Source organism: Typopeltis vanoorti, chromosome 16 (genome assembly GCF_054136105.1).
Source record: "Typopeltis vanoorti isolate ZY-2024b chromosome 16, IOZ_Tvanoo_1.0, whole genome shotgun sequence".
NCBI lineage: Eukaryota > Metazoa > Arthropoda > Arachnida > Uropygi > Thelyphonidae > Typopeltis > Typopeltis vanoorti.
Genome location: NC_143564.1, coordinates 100,567,454 through 100,586,169, shown reverse-complemented (window position 1 = coordinate 100,586,169; position 18,716 = coordinate 100,567,454). Strand labels below are relative to the sequence as shown.

The 18,716-nt window shown below is 35.0% G+C and overlaps 1 protein-coding gene across 4 annotated transcripts in view; it reads right to left on the bottom strand.

Annotated features, from left to right (window-relative positions):
* The window catches only part of Rbcn-3A (rabconnectin-3 alpha), a 984,230-nt gene that overhangs the window by 455,762 nt on the left and 509,752 nt on the right, over positions 1-18,716 (bottom strand). For all 4 annotated transcript variants that reach the window (XR_016549602.1, XM_090406519.1, XM_090406521.1 and 1 more), the window contains exon 34: positions 13,282-13,436. Coding sequence is in view for 3 of the 4 variants with exons in the window: in XM_090406519.1 (XP_090262645.1) it covers positions 13,282-13,436 (155 nt within the window). In the remaining variant the exon portion in view is untranslated. The remainder of the gene's footprint in view (positions 1-13,281; positions 13,437-18,716) is intronic.

Genomic DNA, 18,716 nt, shown 5'->3' with positions numbered 1-18,716 from the left:
CCCAACACCAGGTGAGGCACAATGCCTGATGACGAGCTGTCAAGGGCTGTCGAGCTGGTTTTCTAACCATGTAACAGTGTTACATGATTAGGGAGGTGGTTCCCGTAGCACATGGATGCAGGATATGCTGTACTCGCTGATGCCGCTTGGACCTCCAGCATTGAAACTGGATGTGATTTGTGCCACCACTGTCCTGTGGCTGGTTGGCACAAGCCTAGGCAGTTTATGTGAACCCCAGTCATCAATGGCATGTGGTTAGCCACAACTTGCTCTCTGGAAGTTGGGACATCTGTTGATAGTATATTTGCAGCAGACCCTTGATACTGTTGCCCTTGAGAACCCTACAGTTCATATCACTTGGACGACAAGAAACCATCTTCGTGGTCTCTTGTCGCCAATTGTGGACAAGGATATGAAGTTCAGAGGTCATGATGCACAAGTTACGAATTCATCACATCAAATTATAGCAATGATGCAGAGGACCATAATGTGCAGAAATAAAGAAGTCCTGGTTCCATTGCATAAGGCCTTAATGAGGCGTTGTATAGACTATTGTCCACAGACTTGGTCTCCTGGTTTTCATGGTGATGAGAATATACTGGAAATGATCCAGTGATGACTGACTATGATGGTAACTGGTCTTTAGGATGTGGGACATGAAGGGTTTACAAAGTCTTGTAAATAGGAGGAAGACAGGGGATATGATTGAGACCTTTAAGTTGGTTAAGGGTTGTTACCAAATTAATGCAGAGGAAATTTTTCATAGAATGGGAGAAGATAAAATTTGATATATATATATATATATATATATTTTTTTTTTTTTTTCACATTTGACATCCGTAGACGCCGTATGATCACTGCCATACCTCACATGGTTCTGGCAATGATGTCTTCTGCTAGAATAAGTGGTAGGGTAGCAGATTCCCTTTCCACACAAAGTTTGTAGGACAATCATAAACATCCATGCCCATGGCGGGATTCAAACCCACGGCTTCATGGCTGGAGAGCGGACATGCTAACCACTCGGCCAGCCAGGCCGGCTGTTTGTTTATTAGCATTACCATATAGCTACAGAAAAATCAATGTAGCCCTATAAGCAATTCCATGTGAATAATAGCCCAAATGTTTGCACTGTGAGCTGAATTTCCACAAGGTGTGGGAAAATCAAGCTAAGAGTTCAGCCTCAACTTGTACTTTGAACAAACAGGACAGTGGGTTGAAAACAATTACAAGAACACCAGTCTTATATCATTAATAATAAACCTGAAAAATCTGGCAAATGATCAGCATGGAGTGGACACTGACCATAGTAATCCTCTTCCAATACTCGCCGTTTGGATTGGTGCCAGTTTAGGTTTGATTGGTTATTTAACGAGAGTGCTGAATTACTTCTACACTGCCCAAACATAAACTATAGTTATTTGTCTGTCTATTGCCAAGATTTGGAAGAGTCTCATCCTTGTAAATTGCAGGCAATAGTGTGCTCTCACACCATCCTTTTTTTAAAAATAATATACGATGCTATGTCAATCTAATCATTTTATTTATCTAAATTTTATTTCATTATATTTCAAAATTATTTTATAGTTGGTATATGATGTCATACCAACACAATAAATAACAAAAGAAATTTATTAATTGATCTAAAGTTGCTCTGAATACAGTCTCTGTATTCATTAAGACTGGTCAACAATGTCCTGCTGTACCAAACATTACAGCAATATAGCATATTCATATAATAAAATATTAAAGCTAACAGGCTTTTCTAGTTGTTTGCATACATACAATAGAGTTTAAATTAAATTTTAGTGTTGGACATGCAAACTGGTCTGCAAAATCACGTTAAACTGAAAGACACAGTATACTATGTGGACAGAAATAAATGCATTATCAGAGCATTAATTAGTAATCTTAAAAGCCAAGTTACTTGGCCTTGACAGACCAAGGAGACTAACAACTTTGATTTTGTTCAACACATTAGTGCTAAGTTGATGAAGCACCATATCAATGGTTGAAATATAACATAAAACCATGGTATTTAATCACAAATCAAGAGAGAAGAATGTTATATGGAAAACGAATCCATTTCTGCTTGTTATCACTCATATGTCATACCAACACAATAAATAACAAAAAAAAATTTATTAACTGATTTGAAATGGCTCTGAAATCAGTATCTTCTGAGTACAACCACTACTTGTAATGCACAAGTTACAATGGATACAGCAAATACTTTAAACTGTAACAGAAAAAATACCAGAAGTCCTAATGACCTTAAGATGACTGCTGTTCAAATTCCAGGCAGATTAATTAAACTGGTGTTGTTGAGATTAGGAGAGGGTTTAATAGTCAATGCCAACTAGTGACTTCTATACAGCACACTGGTTTTCTTCTATCTAATCCTGGGTAAAGGAATGTACAACGCAAGTTCCACTAATCTTGTCCTGCCATAATTATGGCAGTGAATGTATATTTTGTGTTCTCCAAGGCAGTTATAAACAGATCGTCCTGTGTGTCCACAGTTGACCATGTTAGAGTCTCAGGGAACTTCAAACACTCAAGGATGTAATAAGAGGATGAAGATCAGAATTACTAGTTTGACATGCGATTTGAACATGGCATGAAGGTTATATTTCTTTGATATAATTTCAGATGAACTGCCGATATATGGCAGGAATAGTGGCACCTTTGTCTAAGGTGTTTGAGGAGAAAATTATTGGAAGGCAATAGTATTTTATCTATTTTTTAGGAGCTGCAGCCATGCCAGAAAAGTGTGGCAAAGGTTGTTTGTTTTAGAGGTGCACCTCTTACCACACAAGACAAGAGTTTGGGATCCACAAACACTAACAGAATCCATTACTGGTGGATTGAAAAATAGTGTGATTATTTGTGCAAGCATTTACCAGTGCATATGAACATGCTGACTTTCTATAAACAGAAAAAGATAGTGAACCTATTTGAAAGATGTGTGACTTGTGCATAAATTATTTATTTGATTCTTTTTCTTAAGGTGAAGTGCATTTTACAGTGGCTGTTTAGATGAGTTATATAACAAACTTATTATATTTAGATTACAAAATAATCTAATATATGTCCATGGAACCTAATGGCAAGCAGATCATTCACATAGTACAGCCAGACCAATGCTTTGAAAGTAGCTGTGTTAATTATTAGTTCTCCAAATGCTCCATATAAATATTAGCCACAGGAAGGCAGAGAGGGGAGAACTGAATGCAATACCATTAATTTATTTGTAGATTTTTCCTTGCTATATACAGTAACTTGCACCTAATAGTAAATCTAAATAATACAAAAATGTTAGGGAGGAAATGTGACTTTATTCAACCAATAGTATCTGTATATGTTACAGTAGTTAATAAAGATGCGATATGAAAACTAACCATGATTTCTGAAATGAAAGAACTGTTTATAAAAGTAGGGACTACCTCTGAGGAGAGGGGAAAACTTTCTCTGCAGTAGGTAAGTCTTTAAGTGGGAATGTCTCTATATCATCGACTACAGGACATATGAAAGCACTGGATTTGTGAATTTTGAGACTCAATAAATAGGACTTGGTTTAACATGAAAGGTTTTAGTTTGTTAATGATTTCTTTGGGCCAAGAATTAACTTTTTTCTTTTGAGAAAAGTACAATCTTGATCTATAATTGGGTAAGTAAAAGTGTCAATGTAGAAGATTCTGCAATTATTGTTGTATTCCATCATCAAATTCCTGCCATGTACCCTCAAGGGGTGTACAGGATATGATAGTACTACATGAAAAAAATTACATCATTACTAACTTCCTATCTACAATTTTCTTCCAAATCAGTCTGTTACTTGTCAAGACTCCAACATTATCAGATCTTATATTTCTATCGTCTAAGGCACTTTGTACCGTATCAATCCACCTATATCTTGGTCTTCCTCTGGGTCATTTTGCTGCCAACCTGGCAGAGAACACTTGTTTTGCCAATCTTTCTTCACCCATTCTGTTTAAGTGACCATACCACCTGAGATTAGCTCTGCTAATGCATTCCTGGATGTTGACAATGTCAAGTTCTTTCCTAATATCCTCATTTTTAATATGATATTGCCATCGATGCCATAATCTTTCTCAGGACTCTCATAACTGCGGTCTCTAGTCTTTGGTCAAGTGTTTTACTTCTGACCCAGCTCTTAGATTCAAAAGTTAAAATTGGTTTGAACACTGTCTTGTATACAGCTAATTTAGTGTTCCAACTAATTTCTCTCTTATTCCATATGAATTTATTCAATTGCCATATTCCTCAAATCATAATTACAGGTACATCACTCTTATCAACTTTAGTTATGATTTCTTTTAATATTTGTATAACTTTTTTAAGGCAGTTATTTTTTTCTGTGTTATAGAGCTTTTAAGAAAAAGTATGAGGATTTAGTCAAATTGTTTGCTGTATCTAAGTGATCATTTTTGTAGGAAGCAGACTGTAGACTTCACATACTATATTCATCATAATTTTTGGTTTTGGTACATATCCTGGTGTGATAGTGAGGTTATGACCTTAAATGAGAGTGCTAGCAGTTCTTGTGAACGTGATGATAAATTTATAACTATGCTATTTCAATGAAGCTCTTGTTGATGCATATGTGGTCAACTTTATTTATTTATTTATCTCATCTCATCTTCCTTATACCCTCTTTTACCTTGCGGTGTCGAGGGTCCACTGATCATCGGACCTCACTCCGTTTACAGGATAAGGTGGTCAGCCTTATGCCCTGGTGTATCCTATGGCCTGTAGTGTTGAGTTCTCAAGGCCAGTTTGCCTGCTTTGCGGAATGAAAAACCCCAGAATAAACTGGGAAAAAAACCCTGCTGTCCACGTCCAAGAATGGCTAACTTGGCTATGGCTGAGGAAGATCCTTCAGCTCCTCACGTCACCAATGGGAATCGAACCTAGGACACTCCTTCCCCAGGCATATGGTTGCAAAGCGCATAGCCACTAGGCTAACCGCGCGGACTTATTTATTTATTTATTTAATTTTCTTTTCCAAGTGCTTTTTTACTTTTCTAAATTCTTCTTTCATTTGAAACTTTGAAATGTGATACAGGACTGACCATAGTTTAGGATTTAAAATGATCATCAGTTCTTCATGTAGAGAGGCAACAGTTTTATTTACTTTGGTAAGTGTCATGTAAAAAACCATCACTATACTTATGTGAGAGTTTCTGAAGTCACATTTTTAGTAAATACGATGTGCTCTGGTTGACTGAAGTTAAGAATGTGTTTTAGAAATGGAGGAATTCTATTAGTATCCTGGCACTCTTTCAGGAAGGCTAATCTGTTAAGATGTAATGCCAAAAAATATAATACAAATATAATATATAAACAAAATCTAAGCCAATTAATATTTTTTTAATTATTTATTTTTTAAGTGTGGTATAATACAGTTAAAAAGAAGATAAATAATGTCCAAAATCTAATCCTGTGCATTATACATTACTTATGTAATATATAATTCAAAATTAACAAAAATAATTTCTCTTTAAAATGATGCACATATATTTATATGCAATTATAAAGTCAATCTTCTGCAAAATTTAAAAACTACAATTACACCATGTGAGGAATCATATAAAATCAGCCTTAGTGCATATGGTTCAGGAAGATTAATAACAGTACTAAAATAAAGACTGTGTTCACTGACAAATAGAGCATTCAATTAAACTATGTGTAATAGTTAAAGGCCAGAGAATTGACACATAGGCTAGGCTCATCATCACCAGGAAGAGGTGTATATTGCCTATGCAGAGCCAAACAAGAATAACTTCCTCTCTAGACTCCAGAGCATGGACTGCCAGAGTTTAATTTAAGACTTAATGCGGTGCAGATTGTTGTCAATCTCTCTACTGCATTATATATGACATTGGGATATTAATTTTTTTCTTACAATATGTCTGGAATATATGTCGGAGACGGATAGATACTGATATCTTATGGAACAAGTCATCCTAGTTGCAGTGTCTGCTGTCATTTCAATCATTTTGATCCCACAATGGGATCAAACCACTTTGATTCCAATATGGTTTGAGATATTTAGGCAAACATCCAAGCAAAGCTTCTAAAGATGATGAAAGAGATGCTGGATCCAAGAAAGAAAACTGATATACCACTCACTGGATGTGAGTAGTTTGCCAGCCTGGTGGCTGAGTGGTTAAGCATATCTGTTCTCCAACCAAAAGGCATAGGTTTGAATCCTGCCATGGGTATAGATATTTGAGATCATCTTTGGTTGGGAGATGAAGTTCATTGCCCATAATGAGACCACTGTCCTGCTTATTGGAGGCCTGAAGTGGCTTGAAAATGTTCTGTGTTTGGTTTCAAGAACAAGGTTTCTGGATGGTAAAAAATGAATTAAAAAATAAATTAATAGAAAAAAAATTCCTAAGGCCAGCCATGGTATAAATGTACTATAGTTAAAAGAAACACATGTATTAACCACAGTGAAAATTATTTAATTGTAAATAATTTCATCCTAAGTATCTTAGGACATCATCAGTACAGTAGTTTTAAACAATAATAGGAATAACATACAGTTAGGGCACATGATTACAATAGAATCTTATTAAACGTGCATAACGTGCTACAGAAGTAAAAAATTATTTAACACAATTTTGTATGACAATTTCCCATACTTTTGGAATAGTAAGAACGTTGTTGCGGTTTAAGTTTGGTCTGTGTAGTAGGGCTTCAGAACTTTCTTTGTATAAACGTTCATGTTTATATAAAGATCTATGTAAAAGTTTAGACTTTTCCCAATGGATCCTATGGTTTGGATTTTCAATTCCGTGTTGAGAGAGGTCAGATTTCTGCGATTTAAAAAGACGAATGTGGTCTTGATGTTTCGAGATGCGTTTCTGAACAGACCTACCTGTCTGTCCAAAGTAAGACAATTTGCATGAGCATGGAATTTCATAAACGCCAGGCAACATCAAAGGTGAGAGTTTGTCCTTAGGAGAAGGTAACAAGTTGTAAATTTGGTTGATAGGTTTGTAAGTAGTGGCAAAATTGTATTTCTTCATAATTTTAGAAAGACGTTCTGAGATGCCTTTAATGTAAGGTATGGGAATCCTATGGACTTCTTCCTGTCTGGTTTGATGTGTGGAGAAGTGACTACTGATGATTTTTTGAGTTGTTTTAGGATTATATCCATTTAGGATGGCTGCATTTTTGATTACTTCTAATTCCTGGTTTAAAGATTCTTCAGAGAAGCAGAATTTGTGTGCTCTGGAAACTAGTGATTTAATAATGCCAGATTTCTGAGATGGATGATGAGCAGAAGAATTGTGAATGTAGCGACCTGAGAATGTAGGCTTGCGAAAGATAGACGTGGCGATGGAACCGTCTTCTTTTCTTTGGATGTGTAAATCCAAAAAGGAGATACCCTGGAGATTCTTTTTCTAACGTAAAGTTGATGTGATGATGAAGAAGGTTAATTTTATCTAGAAACAGTTGTAATTCAATTCGGGATGATCCCAGACTACGACTTATGTCGATGACGTATTTGCAGTCTGGGATCATCCCGAACATGAATTACAACTGTTTCTAGATAAAATTAACCTTCTTCATCATCACATCAACTTTACGTTAGAAAAAGAATCTCCACAGGGTATCTCCTTTTTGGATTTACACATCCAAAGAAAAGAAGACGGTTCCATCGCCACGTCTGTCTTTCGCAAGCCTACATTCTCAGGTCGCTACATTCACAATTCTTCTGCTCATCATCCATCTCAGAAATCTGGCATTATTAAATCACTAGTTTCCAGAGCACACAAATTCTGCTCCTCTGAAGAATCTTTAAACCAGGAATTAGAAGTAATCAAAAATGCAGCCATCCTAAATGGATATAATCCTAAAACAACTCAAAAAATCATCAGTAGTCACTTCTCCACACATCAAACCAGACAGGAAGAAGTCCGTAGGATTCCCATACCTTACATTAAAGGCATCTCAGAACGTCTTTCTAAAATTATGAAGAAATACAATTTTGCCACTATTTACAAACCTATCAACCAAATTTACAACTTGTTACCTTCTCCTAAGGACAAACTCTCACCTTTGATGTTGCCTGGCGTTTATGAAATTCCATGCTCATGCAAATTGTCTTACTTTGGACAGACAGGTAGGTCTGTTCAGAAACGCATCTCGAAACATCAAGACCACATTCGTCTTTTTAAATCGCAGAAATCTGACCTCTCTCAACACGGAATTGAAAATCCAAACCATAGGATCCATTGGAAAAAGTCTAAACTTTTACATAGATCTTTATATAAACATGAACGTTTATACAAAGAAAGTTCTGAAGCCCTACTACACAGACCAAACTTAAACCGCAACAACGTTCTTACTATTCCAAAAGTATGGGAAATTGTCATACAAAATTGTGTTAAATAATTTTTTACTTCTGTAGCACGTTATGCACGTTTAATAAGATTCTATTGTAATCATGTGCCCTAACTGTATGTTATTCCTATTATTGTTTAAAACTACTGTACTGATGATGTCCTAAGATACTTAGGATGAAATTATTTACAATTAAATAATTTTCACTGTGGTTAATACATGTGTTTCTTTTAATTATGATCACACCACAGGTTTCGTTATTTAAAAAAAAAAAAAATGTACTATAGGTTTGCAAAAATCTTTTCCAAGTGAATATAAAAAATAACAATAATGCATTTTTCATAACATTTCTTCTTTATATAATGCTAAGCAAGCTCTATTACTAGAATCTTGATGTGGATTGAAGTTTTAGGTTTGATCACTACAGAGAGATTTCCAGACTATGTAGAAAAATAAACGCACACACATACACAATGGGTGTCCAAAAAAGAACTCCAGGGTTTCAACAAAATTTATATTATATGACATTTTGAAGTAGAAATGTATGTAGCATATATTATTCAAGTACAATGTCACAATTTTGATTACCTATTAGCACAACTCAATGTGTGCACCATTTACAGCCCTACAGACATCAAAATGGTATTCTATCTCAGACCACATGTGGGTAAGCATATCCATAAATATTGCTTCTATGGTTGCTGTTATTTAATGGTGCAGGTGGATAAGGGAGTGGATTTTTTCATGATACACGTCTTTATGTAGCCCCAAAAGAAGAAATCCATTGGAGTCAAATCGGGTCTGCGTGGTGGCCAAGAAATAGGACTATGTAGTTCATCCTCCTCTGCTTATCCATTTTCCTGGGAACTGGTTGTTGAGTAGGCTGTACAATTGCTGCATAATGTGGTGGAATTCCATCTTGTTGGAAAATGAGGCCCTCCATATTCTCAATATGAGGAAACACAAAGTTCTCTAGCATATCCCTGGTATGCCACGCTCATGAAAAAAAAAAAAAAAAAGGCTCAACAATGTAATCATGCATGATGCTGCACCAGACACTGACGTTTGAACAGTCACAGATGAACTACACCAGTTCATGTGGATTTTCTGACTCCCACACCTGACAATTATGGCGATTCACAACTCCATGCAAATGAAACATTGCCTCACCAGAAAATAAAACTCTCTGGAGGTAGATGCTCAGCAATGAGGGCTAACATTATGGTCACAAACTGAACTCTTAGTGGCCTATTGGTAGGTTGGATGTAATGAACAAGCTGCAGTTTATAAACATGAAGGTTCAATCTCTTGTGAACAACATCATGCAACTGTGCTTTTAGGAATGTTTAATTGATGACTCACACTACAAACCAAATGTTTCCAGCTACAATGGAAAGACAGATGAATTCGTTCCACATTTACTGCACTTGTTGTAGTCCTACCTGGTGAATGTCCTTTTAAAACACTTCCTGTTTCCAAAAACTGTTTATGCTACTTATGGATGCTTCTTTACTTGGAGCATTCCTACCATACTCCCGCCTGAAATTCTTTTGGGCAGTTGTCAGTGACCTCATTTCTTCGAATCATAAGACATACTATGCTTGTGGTGACGCCATTACTGCAGCACATCTTGTCTGTACAGTTATCTGGTCTGTCAGCATCTGTTAATACTGCTTTCTGGTAGACAACGTTTGAACTACAACTTGAATATTGTCGCATCATGAACATTATCAAAATACCATCGTATCGTGTTCCAAATAGAAAATACTGGTGCTAGAAACTGTACAGACAAGATGTGCTGCAGTGCATGTGCTGTATCAAGACACGTATTCAGAAACCCAACAGGGTGATCAAAATTAAATTATCACTGTTGTGGAGCACCATCCAGTAATACGAATGCTGCAAAACTTTGCAGGAATACATTGTGCATCATGTGGAAGCAATATCTGAGGGAGGGAAAAAAAAAGCAGTACCAAAATTCACAACCAGGAGATGTAAACACCAAATGCATATAATGTGAATATCATACAACTTGGCAGGTACCAGGAGAGTTTAAAAAAGATGGAGATGGGATTTTTCCATTCATGCTGGTTGTTAATACTGCCATCCACAGTGATGGCACTAAAGATGACCCACAGTGCTTTGCTCGTGAAGCTATACTACCTAAACACTTCAATGCATTGCTGCACTCCACAAATTTTGTTGCCTGAACAAATGTTGACAGAGTCCACTATCTCCATGTGCTCTGTGATGAATGATTAGCCGTTTTGAAGAAATGAGATCGTTGGGAGTTAGACCTGGCAGTAGTTGCAAACCAATCAGACAACAAGCAAGGGAATGAAGTTGCTACTGCTGTTGTGGAGCAGGCCTTGAATAACAGCATCCATTCCTGCAGTGCATGTGCTGTATCAAGACACACGTATGTGCCTTACAACTGTCTGGAAAATTCTACAGAAGATTCTGCATTTCTACTCATTCAAGATAATTCTGACACAGGATTTGCACCTGCATGACTTTGAAAGTGGACTGACATTTGCTTTAACATTCCTTGCCTAAGTGGAGTTGGACCTTTGCATTCACCCAAAGTTGATGCATATGCAGGTTTACGGCTTCATTTTACATTGAATTATTCTTCTTTGAGAACATTCATCAGTCGAGTACTGTGACCTGCTCAGTTAATGCGGAGAAGTATTACGACATGATAAACAATTTTGTTGTGCCACAGCTACAGCAATACCTGTGCATGGATTTCATGCAGGATGGGGGAGCCCCTACATACATCGGTCAATTCACACAGTTCTTCAAGAACATTTCATAGAAGTCTGAGTGATCAGCCGTGCATTTCCCACTGCATGGCTGCCTCGTTCGCCTGATCTAACCTCCTGTGACTTCTGGCTCTTGCAATTTCTCAAAGACAGGATTTATCGGGATCATCCTGATAATTTGCTACTGCTGAAAGACAGTATAATGCAGCATGTGCACAACATCAGTTCTAACCAGCTGCATTCTGCTGTTGAACACACTGCGTAAAGGATAAAGTTTGTAGCATACCTGGAAGGGCAGCACACTGAACAGTATGGCCCGTGAATGCATAACATGAATAAAAATGCGTTGTTTATGCTTGTGTCACTTTTCTCCTTCTTACACACACAGAAAAATTCCTACATCTGCATTCAGTACATCAAACAGTGTCCCCCAACATTGAATTTTGTAACTACTTTTTTCCTCAGATATCGCTTCTGCATGACACATAATGTACTCCTGCAGTTTCTCAGCATTTGGATCACTGTGTGGTGCTGCACAACGCCTTAAACAAGGATACTTTAATTTTGATCACTCTGTATATATCAAATTAATAAAAGCAGACAAAAAAATCTTCAGTTCATCCATGGTATACTAGTACTATAGTAGTAGTAGTACCATGGATGAACTGAAGATTTTTTTATGAATCTTCAGTTCATTCATGGTTCATTCACAAAACAAAACTTTTATGAATGGAAGTCACAAAAATATCATACGACTTGGCAGTATAACTACTAAATTCCAACAGGATCAAATTTATATTATTTTATTATCATCATCACATCAACCTTCATGGAGTCAGCAAATTCATTGTGGGAAGTTTACTCGACCAACAACATATTTATCACACTGAACCTAAACCCTTAACACTTCCAGCATTCTAAACACATTTTGGTAATGTGTTCCACTAACTCACAATTTTCTATGCAAAAAACTCATTCCCCATGCCCTTATCATGCACGATTTCAAGGGCTGGCTTGTTGTTCTTCCTCTCTCACCTTCTACTCTTTTCATAATCCCATCTGTATTAATCCAATAAAATCCCTTCACTAAAAAGTTTACATTTACAATCTTCCTTATCCCTACTTATCAAGGTACTTCTTTATCATAGCAACATGTTGTAGATTACATTTTCTGGTAATTTTATAGAATTCAAATTAAAAGATGGTTGTGAATATAATGAACTGGCTTTTTCTTCCTTTTATTTTCTTTAAAAAAAAAAATCACTACAAACTACATTTTCATCAGTTAGAGTTCTTTTGGGAGTTTCGTAGGTGGAAATCACAATTAAAATATTTACTGAAAATCAAATTTTCCTGCTGGAATAGAGTATAATCAGATTTATTAATGAATACTCTGAAAGGTAGTCAATAAAATAAAATAATCAGTATGTCTGATAATACAGAAATAAGAACTAAGGTATGGCAAAAATAATTGAAATTATACATTCTTCTATGAAGGCATAGAAATAAAAATTTTTGAATCTACAGAAACCTTTCACTCTGAGCAAAGCCACAATAAAAATCCAGTTTTCAACTTATGCACCATATACAGAGTCATGTGATGCCAGTTATATGAGAATAAGGACAGAAATTTGTTAAACAATCAACACACAACAGCTGGTGTAAGCATAAATCAAACTACAATGATCTCTCCATTATTTGACTTTGAAATAAATAATTTAATACTCAAAAATAAGTTACCATGTCAAATAACTTCTGGTACAAACCACCAATTGAAGTTTCTACATTCAATAAATTGACCCTTCAATTATTCAACCTACAATTAATTTCCATTAAGGTCAGATAATTGTTGGATTAATGTGTCTGTCTTCATTTGTAGCTGTGGCAAATAAAAGTAGTTTGTAATTATATTAGCAATATGATATATATTCAAGAAATCAATATTTAGAATGACTTGATAAAAATCCATGAATTGGATAGAAACCAGTTCATATTAAATGACTCAGGTAAAATTTTACTAGTTTCAAAAATCATTATAACTGTATAAATGCTCTCTCTAAAACATATACATGGAGATATATAACATGAATGGAAAGATAAATCCTCCCCCCCCCCCCACACACACACAATTTACCTCTATTTCATCTGCCAAGTTTTCAGCATATTTAAAACCTGATAACATCAGAGTTCGTGCTTTCTTTTTATCAAGGGCATTCTGAGCCATCTGTTTTCGAACTACCAGAGGATGGGTGCGAAGAAAGAGGTAAAAGTTAAAGACACTTGGATTTGCTGAAATAAACAAAAGTTTTATTTATAAATTATCTACATCAATGGATTGATTTACAACATTAAAAATAAATGCTCTAATTCTCAGAGATGGCTTTTTTTTAGTAATATTTTTAGGAAAATATTTTTATATTTAATATTTTAACATGCATAACTAAAAAAATTATGAATATATATATATATATATATATACACACACACACACCTAAACCTCTTTTTATGCGAATTTTTTTTACGCAAATTCGAAGTTACACGAATTGGGATATCAAAAATAATTTTTTTTTTATGCGATTTTTATTCACTTTTACGTGACCAACCTAAAGTCTAAGTTAGGAAAAAATCCGCAATTCAAGAAAATTCTGAGAATTTTGTAGAATTGCATTCTTGTTTCAATTAAGAAAATTCTAAATTCTAGAATATTCTGAGAATTTTGTAGAATTGCATTCTCATTTCAATTAAGAAATTTCTAAATTCTTACAAATTTCATTTATTGGGAATTCCCTGAATTACAATACATAACTGACTGCGCATAAAAAAGCAGTTCTTAGCAGTTTGAATTTGGTATTAGAGTAGACAACACAGTTACCACATTTTTTGTCTTTGCATTTTTTAAGTGAAATAAAAATAAAAATCGCGTTATAAAATTAAGAAATAATAAATGGTAAGCTATATGTAATTTTCAAACTTTCATTTCATTAACCGAAGATTTTAATCCAGCCTCACATGATGTTACTGATAAAAAAAAAAAATGGAAAGCCGTTTCCTTGGATATAAAAATTCAAATTTTAGATCGTCTTCAAACTGGGGAAGGTGTGACAGATGTGGGTAAGCATTTTGGAGTCCGTGAATCAACTGTCAGATCTATAAAGAAAAATGAAGATAATCTGTTCATAAAATGAATGTTCATTTTATGAACAGATTAAAAACTGCAGCCAGATACTTCATCTCGATCGAGGAAAAAATATGAATTTCATGCACGCAATGGTTGGCTGGCTAAGTTTATTAAAAGGCATGCTCTTCATAATATAAAAATTAAAGATGAAATGGCTTCTGCTGATGAAACAGCTGCTAAATCATTTCCACAAAAACTTGCTAAAACAATTAAAGATGGAGGTTACACTCGTGAACAAGTTTGGAATATGGATGAAACCAGCCTTTTCTAAAAAAAAAAAAAAATGCCAAACATAACTTACTTATCAAAAATGTAAAAAACTGTTGGTGGGTTCAAAGCAGCAAAGGATCGAATAACACTCCTATTTTGTTCGAACGCTTTAGGAGATCGGATGTTAAAACCACTGCTCATAAATCGATCATTAAGACCACGGCCAATGAAAGGCGTAGATTTTCAAAAATTGCCAGCTCATTGGATGGCCAACAAAGAAGCTTGGGTGACCATTGATATTTTCACTGAGTGGTTCCATAAACATTTTGTGCCAGAAGTTAGACGCTATTTGAATGACTAGGGTCTCCCATTTAAAGTGCTTTTGATTCTTGATAATGCACCCGGTCATCTTGCCATAAAACACCCAAATGTGCAATTTTTTTTTCTGCCACCCAATACCACATAATTGCTACAACCTCTAGATCAGGGTATAATTGTGACTTTTAAAACATATTATGTCAGACGAACATTTCAGTACGTTTTGAGCAAGCTAAATGGCGATGAAACACTGTCAGTTATGGAATGTGTGGAAAAAATTTCAGTTATGGATTGTATTGATCAGGTTCGGTTATCGTTATCTGAATTGAGATCAGAAACTATGAATGCATGCTGGAAAGCTATTTGGCCCGCATGTGTTAAAGAGAATGCTCCTGTTCCCTTCAACCATACTGCAGAATTCCCCAATATAATAAGTTTGGCATGTGAAATTAGCAGAGAAGGATTTGATGATTTTACGTCAGCAGATATTGAAGAATTGTTAATTGATAAACCTCTTAGCGAAGACGAAATAGTGGAGATTGTTTCTGAGACTCCTGAAAGCGAAGAAGTTAATAATAATGATCAAGATAATCCTACTTTTATTGCTGATATAATTAAAGAAGGTCTTAAACTGGGCAGTAATTTAGGCAATTATTTTGCCCGACATTATCCAAATGAAGAACGTGCTGGGAAGTTTTCATGTGAGCTTAAGTTGTTAATAATGTCTTCATACAGAGAATTATATCGTGACTTATCTAAAGCATCAACACAGCAATTAATAACTGAGTTCATGACTAAAACTACTGAAACAACCAGTGGTACTTTTGTTCAAGACATGACAAGAAGAATTCCACAAGTTTAGGTAGAAGTCGATGACGATAATACCATATCAAGTAGTTCTAGTGATATTACAGTCTCACGAAAACAAAAGCTTTCGCGTTTATTGTCACAGACCGATAACGAATAACATAATTTTTTTATAGAATCCTTAGCAAACAATTGAAATGAATATTTTTTGTTAAGTTATTAAAATTCATTATATGTATGTGTGTTCTCCATGAAATGTAAATAAAAATCTTATGATCCTAACGAATTTAATGTTTTTTTTTTTTTTTTTTCATTATTTTGCTTATATTTCAGGTTTGGAACCAATCTTCACTTTTTCTATGGAGTCAGTAGTTCTTTTTATGCGAATTCTATTTATGCATAATTTTTAGGAACGTATCTATCGCGTAAAAAGAGATTTAGGTGTATATAAATAAATAAAAAGAACATCTCTGTACATTTGTATAGAGATAGATATATAGGCGGTACCCAGGTTACAGACAAGATACGTTCCTGAGAATGTCTTTAGGTCAGATTTGTATGTAACTTGGATCCCTGATGAACAGAGCATATATGGTAATAATAATAATAATAATAGCAATACTAGAATGGCTCATATGTGGCAATAATATTACACTGTAATATTAATAATAGCCCCATACTGCAATAATAAGTTACAGAAACTATTGCACTCTTTCTTTTAATTCAAACAAACATAACATAAAAACAAACTCATAAAAAAGTTTAGATAGGAGAAATTTCAAAAAAGAATATTAAAAGATAACACTCACCTGATGGTGCATCAATGTCTTGCTTACTGGAAGGGTCATTTTTAAGATAAGAATGTAGGCTAGCATTAATCGGAAGATGATGATGGAGATGGCACTGTAGAGGATGGACCTGGTGCTGGAGAATCAGGATTTGATTCTGTTGCTGGAGGAGGGGAGCTTACCACCACTGAAGGTGGTTTCTTGAAAAAGGTATCGAGGGTTGTTTGCACAGCCTTTTTCTTTTTTTCATCATAAATGGCCTTGTAGCAGCTGATATTCTCACTAACTGCACAATAAACCTCTGTAAATCGCTCAATGTTAGGATCTTGCTCCTTAATATTAGCAAATTCTGCTTCAATGAGACGAAAAAGGCTTCAGCTAATTCTTTTGTTGTAAACTTTCTTGGCTCTGGATCATCTGATTCTTCATGTTCTTCTGTGTCTATCAGCTGTTTATCTATCTCCACAAGGTCTTCATTGGTTAATTCTTGAATGGGACTCTAGTAAGTCAATGACATCATTTTCACTGATGTCCAATTGCAGTACATTGCCACTATCTACCACAGCTTTTCTTTTCTGACTTCAGCATTGTCTTCTCCTGTGAAGCCACAAAAATCATCACAGAATTGAGGGCACAGTTGGTTCCTAACCCTTTCATTATTAATTACTTCACTTCCCCCAAAGAAGCAGCAATGTTTTTGACGCCATTTATAATTCTTTCAGAACTATCTCAAGGTCATCACATCTTCTAACAGCTTACACCATGCAGATTTGTTTAAATGTGCAGAAGAAACTAATTCCCAGATAATTAATTTAATTAAATAATTATCCTTATTGGGAGCTTTGAGAGCCCATTTGTAAGTACAGAAAGCCATAAGTCAGGTCATCCGTAAACAGGGGACCACCTGTGTGTGTGTGTATGTTTATATATATTTAAAAGCTGCAGTGGTTATGGCATCATTCCCTGTGATACTGTTATAGATGTAGAACAACAGGATAAAAATCCATAATTTTAAATCAAACAGGAGCAAACAGACACTGGAATAAATAATCACAATTTTCTGAGTACTACTGATAACACAGAGAACCGATAAACTATTAGTAAAAATAGCTTTAGTCAAAAACTGAAGTTACTGATAAAGATATGATAATACTACTAACTGAACATGAATCTTGATTTGCTTTTGTTGTGAACTGTCATGCTGTTAATGTAAGCTTCGAGTGATGGTCCAAACTGATTTAAAACAGCTGTTAAATCAGTGAAACTTTAAAATATCTCTTTAATTCAATAAAAACCCAGAGGACTTGTGTGCAGTAGAGAGTGGAGGAAGAGAAAGGGCAATAGAAATGACATTACAAATCTGAAGCGGAGAATATGAAGCATGATGTCATCACCTGCTCCTCTCCCTGACACACACAAAAGAACTGGAGCACAATCGAATTTTTTGAAAATCCAATGAAAATCAAAAAGGACATTCATAGGTGTAGAACAAATTCACTGACAACAATTCATCAAATCACAATCCATCAAAAGAAAATTTACTTGGGTGTGCATGTGGGAGGGATATGCTATACAACAATTAACTGAAATCATCAAAAGACATAATTCATTGAAATCTGCCAATTGTGGTTTCAGTATTTTTTTTTTGGCTTTTTTTTAAAAAGAACATTATCAAAACATCATGAATTTGTTGTTTTGATAATGTTCTGTCCAAAAAAAACTAAAGGACAATTTCATCAAACACTGATTAACTGAGACCGCAATTGTGAAGCAACCATGAGAAAAAAAAATATTTTGTCGAATTAATGATAATGATATATGGTACTGTAATTTACCTTGAAGAATATCCTTTGACTACTGCTTTTGTTTAAGGTGGTTTGTGATAAGAGATATTGTGGGCTGTAATGCTGATATTTTATATATATATTTTTTTCTCAATTTATATACTTAAGTAGCTATACTTAACTAAAATCTTGGATTAAAGCTTATTTCTTTGTCGCACTACTTAAATCAGCAACTGTATTAGTAACTATTTTGTGCCTGCTTTTCTGGTTGTAAAAACTGTGCTTTGCTAATTAACTTGGATCAGTGATGTACGAAGCAGCTTTGTATGGCAAAACAACAACAAAAAAAAATGAGATGATCAAATCCAAAACCCCAATTCTTGCATAACATCAGTTACTTGCTATCTGTGATAGTCATTCCTCATAAATTTGAGAAATTCATTTTCTTCACTTCTGCTTGCTATCCCAGTCTATACTGTCGTAA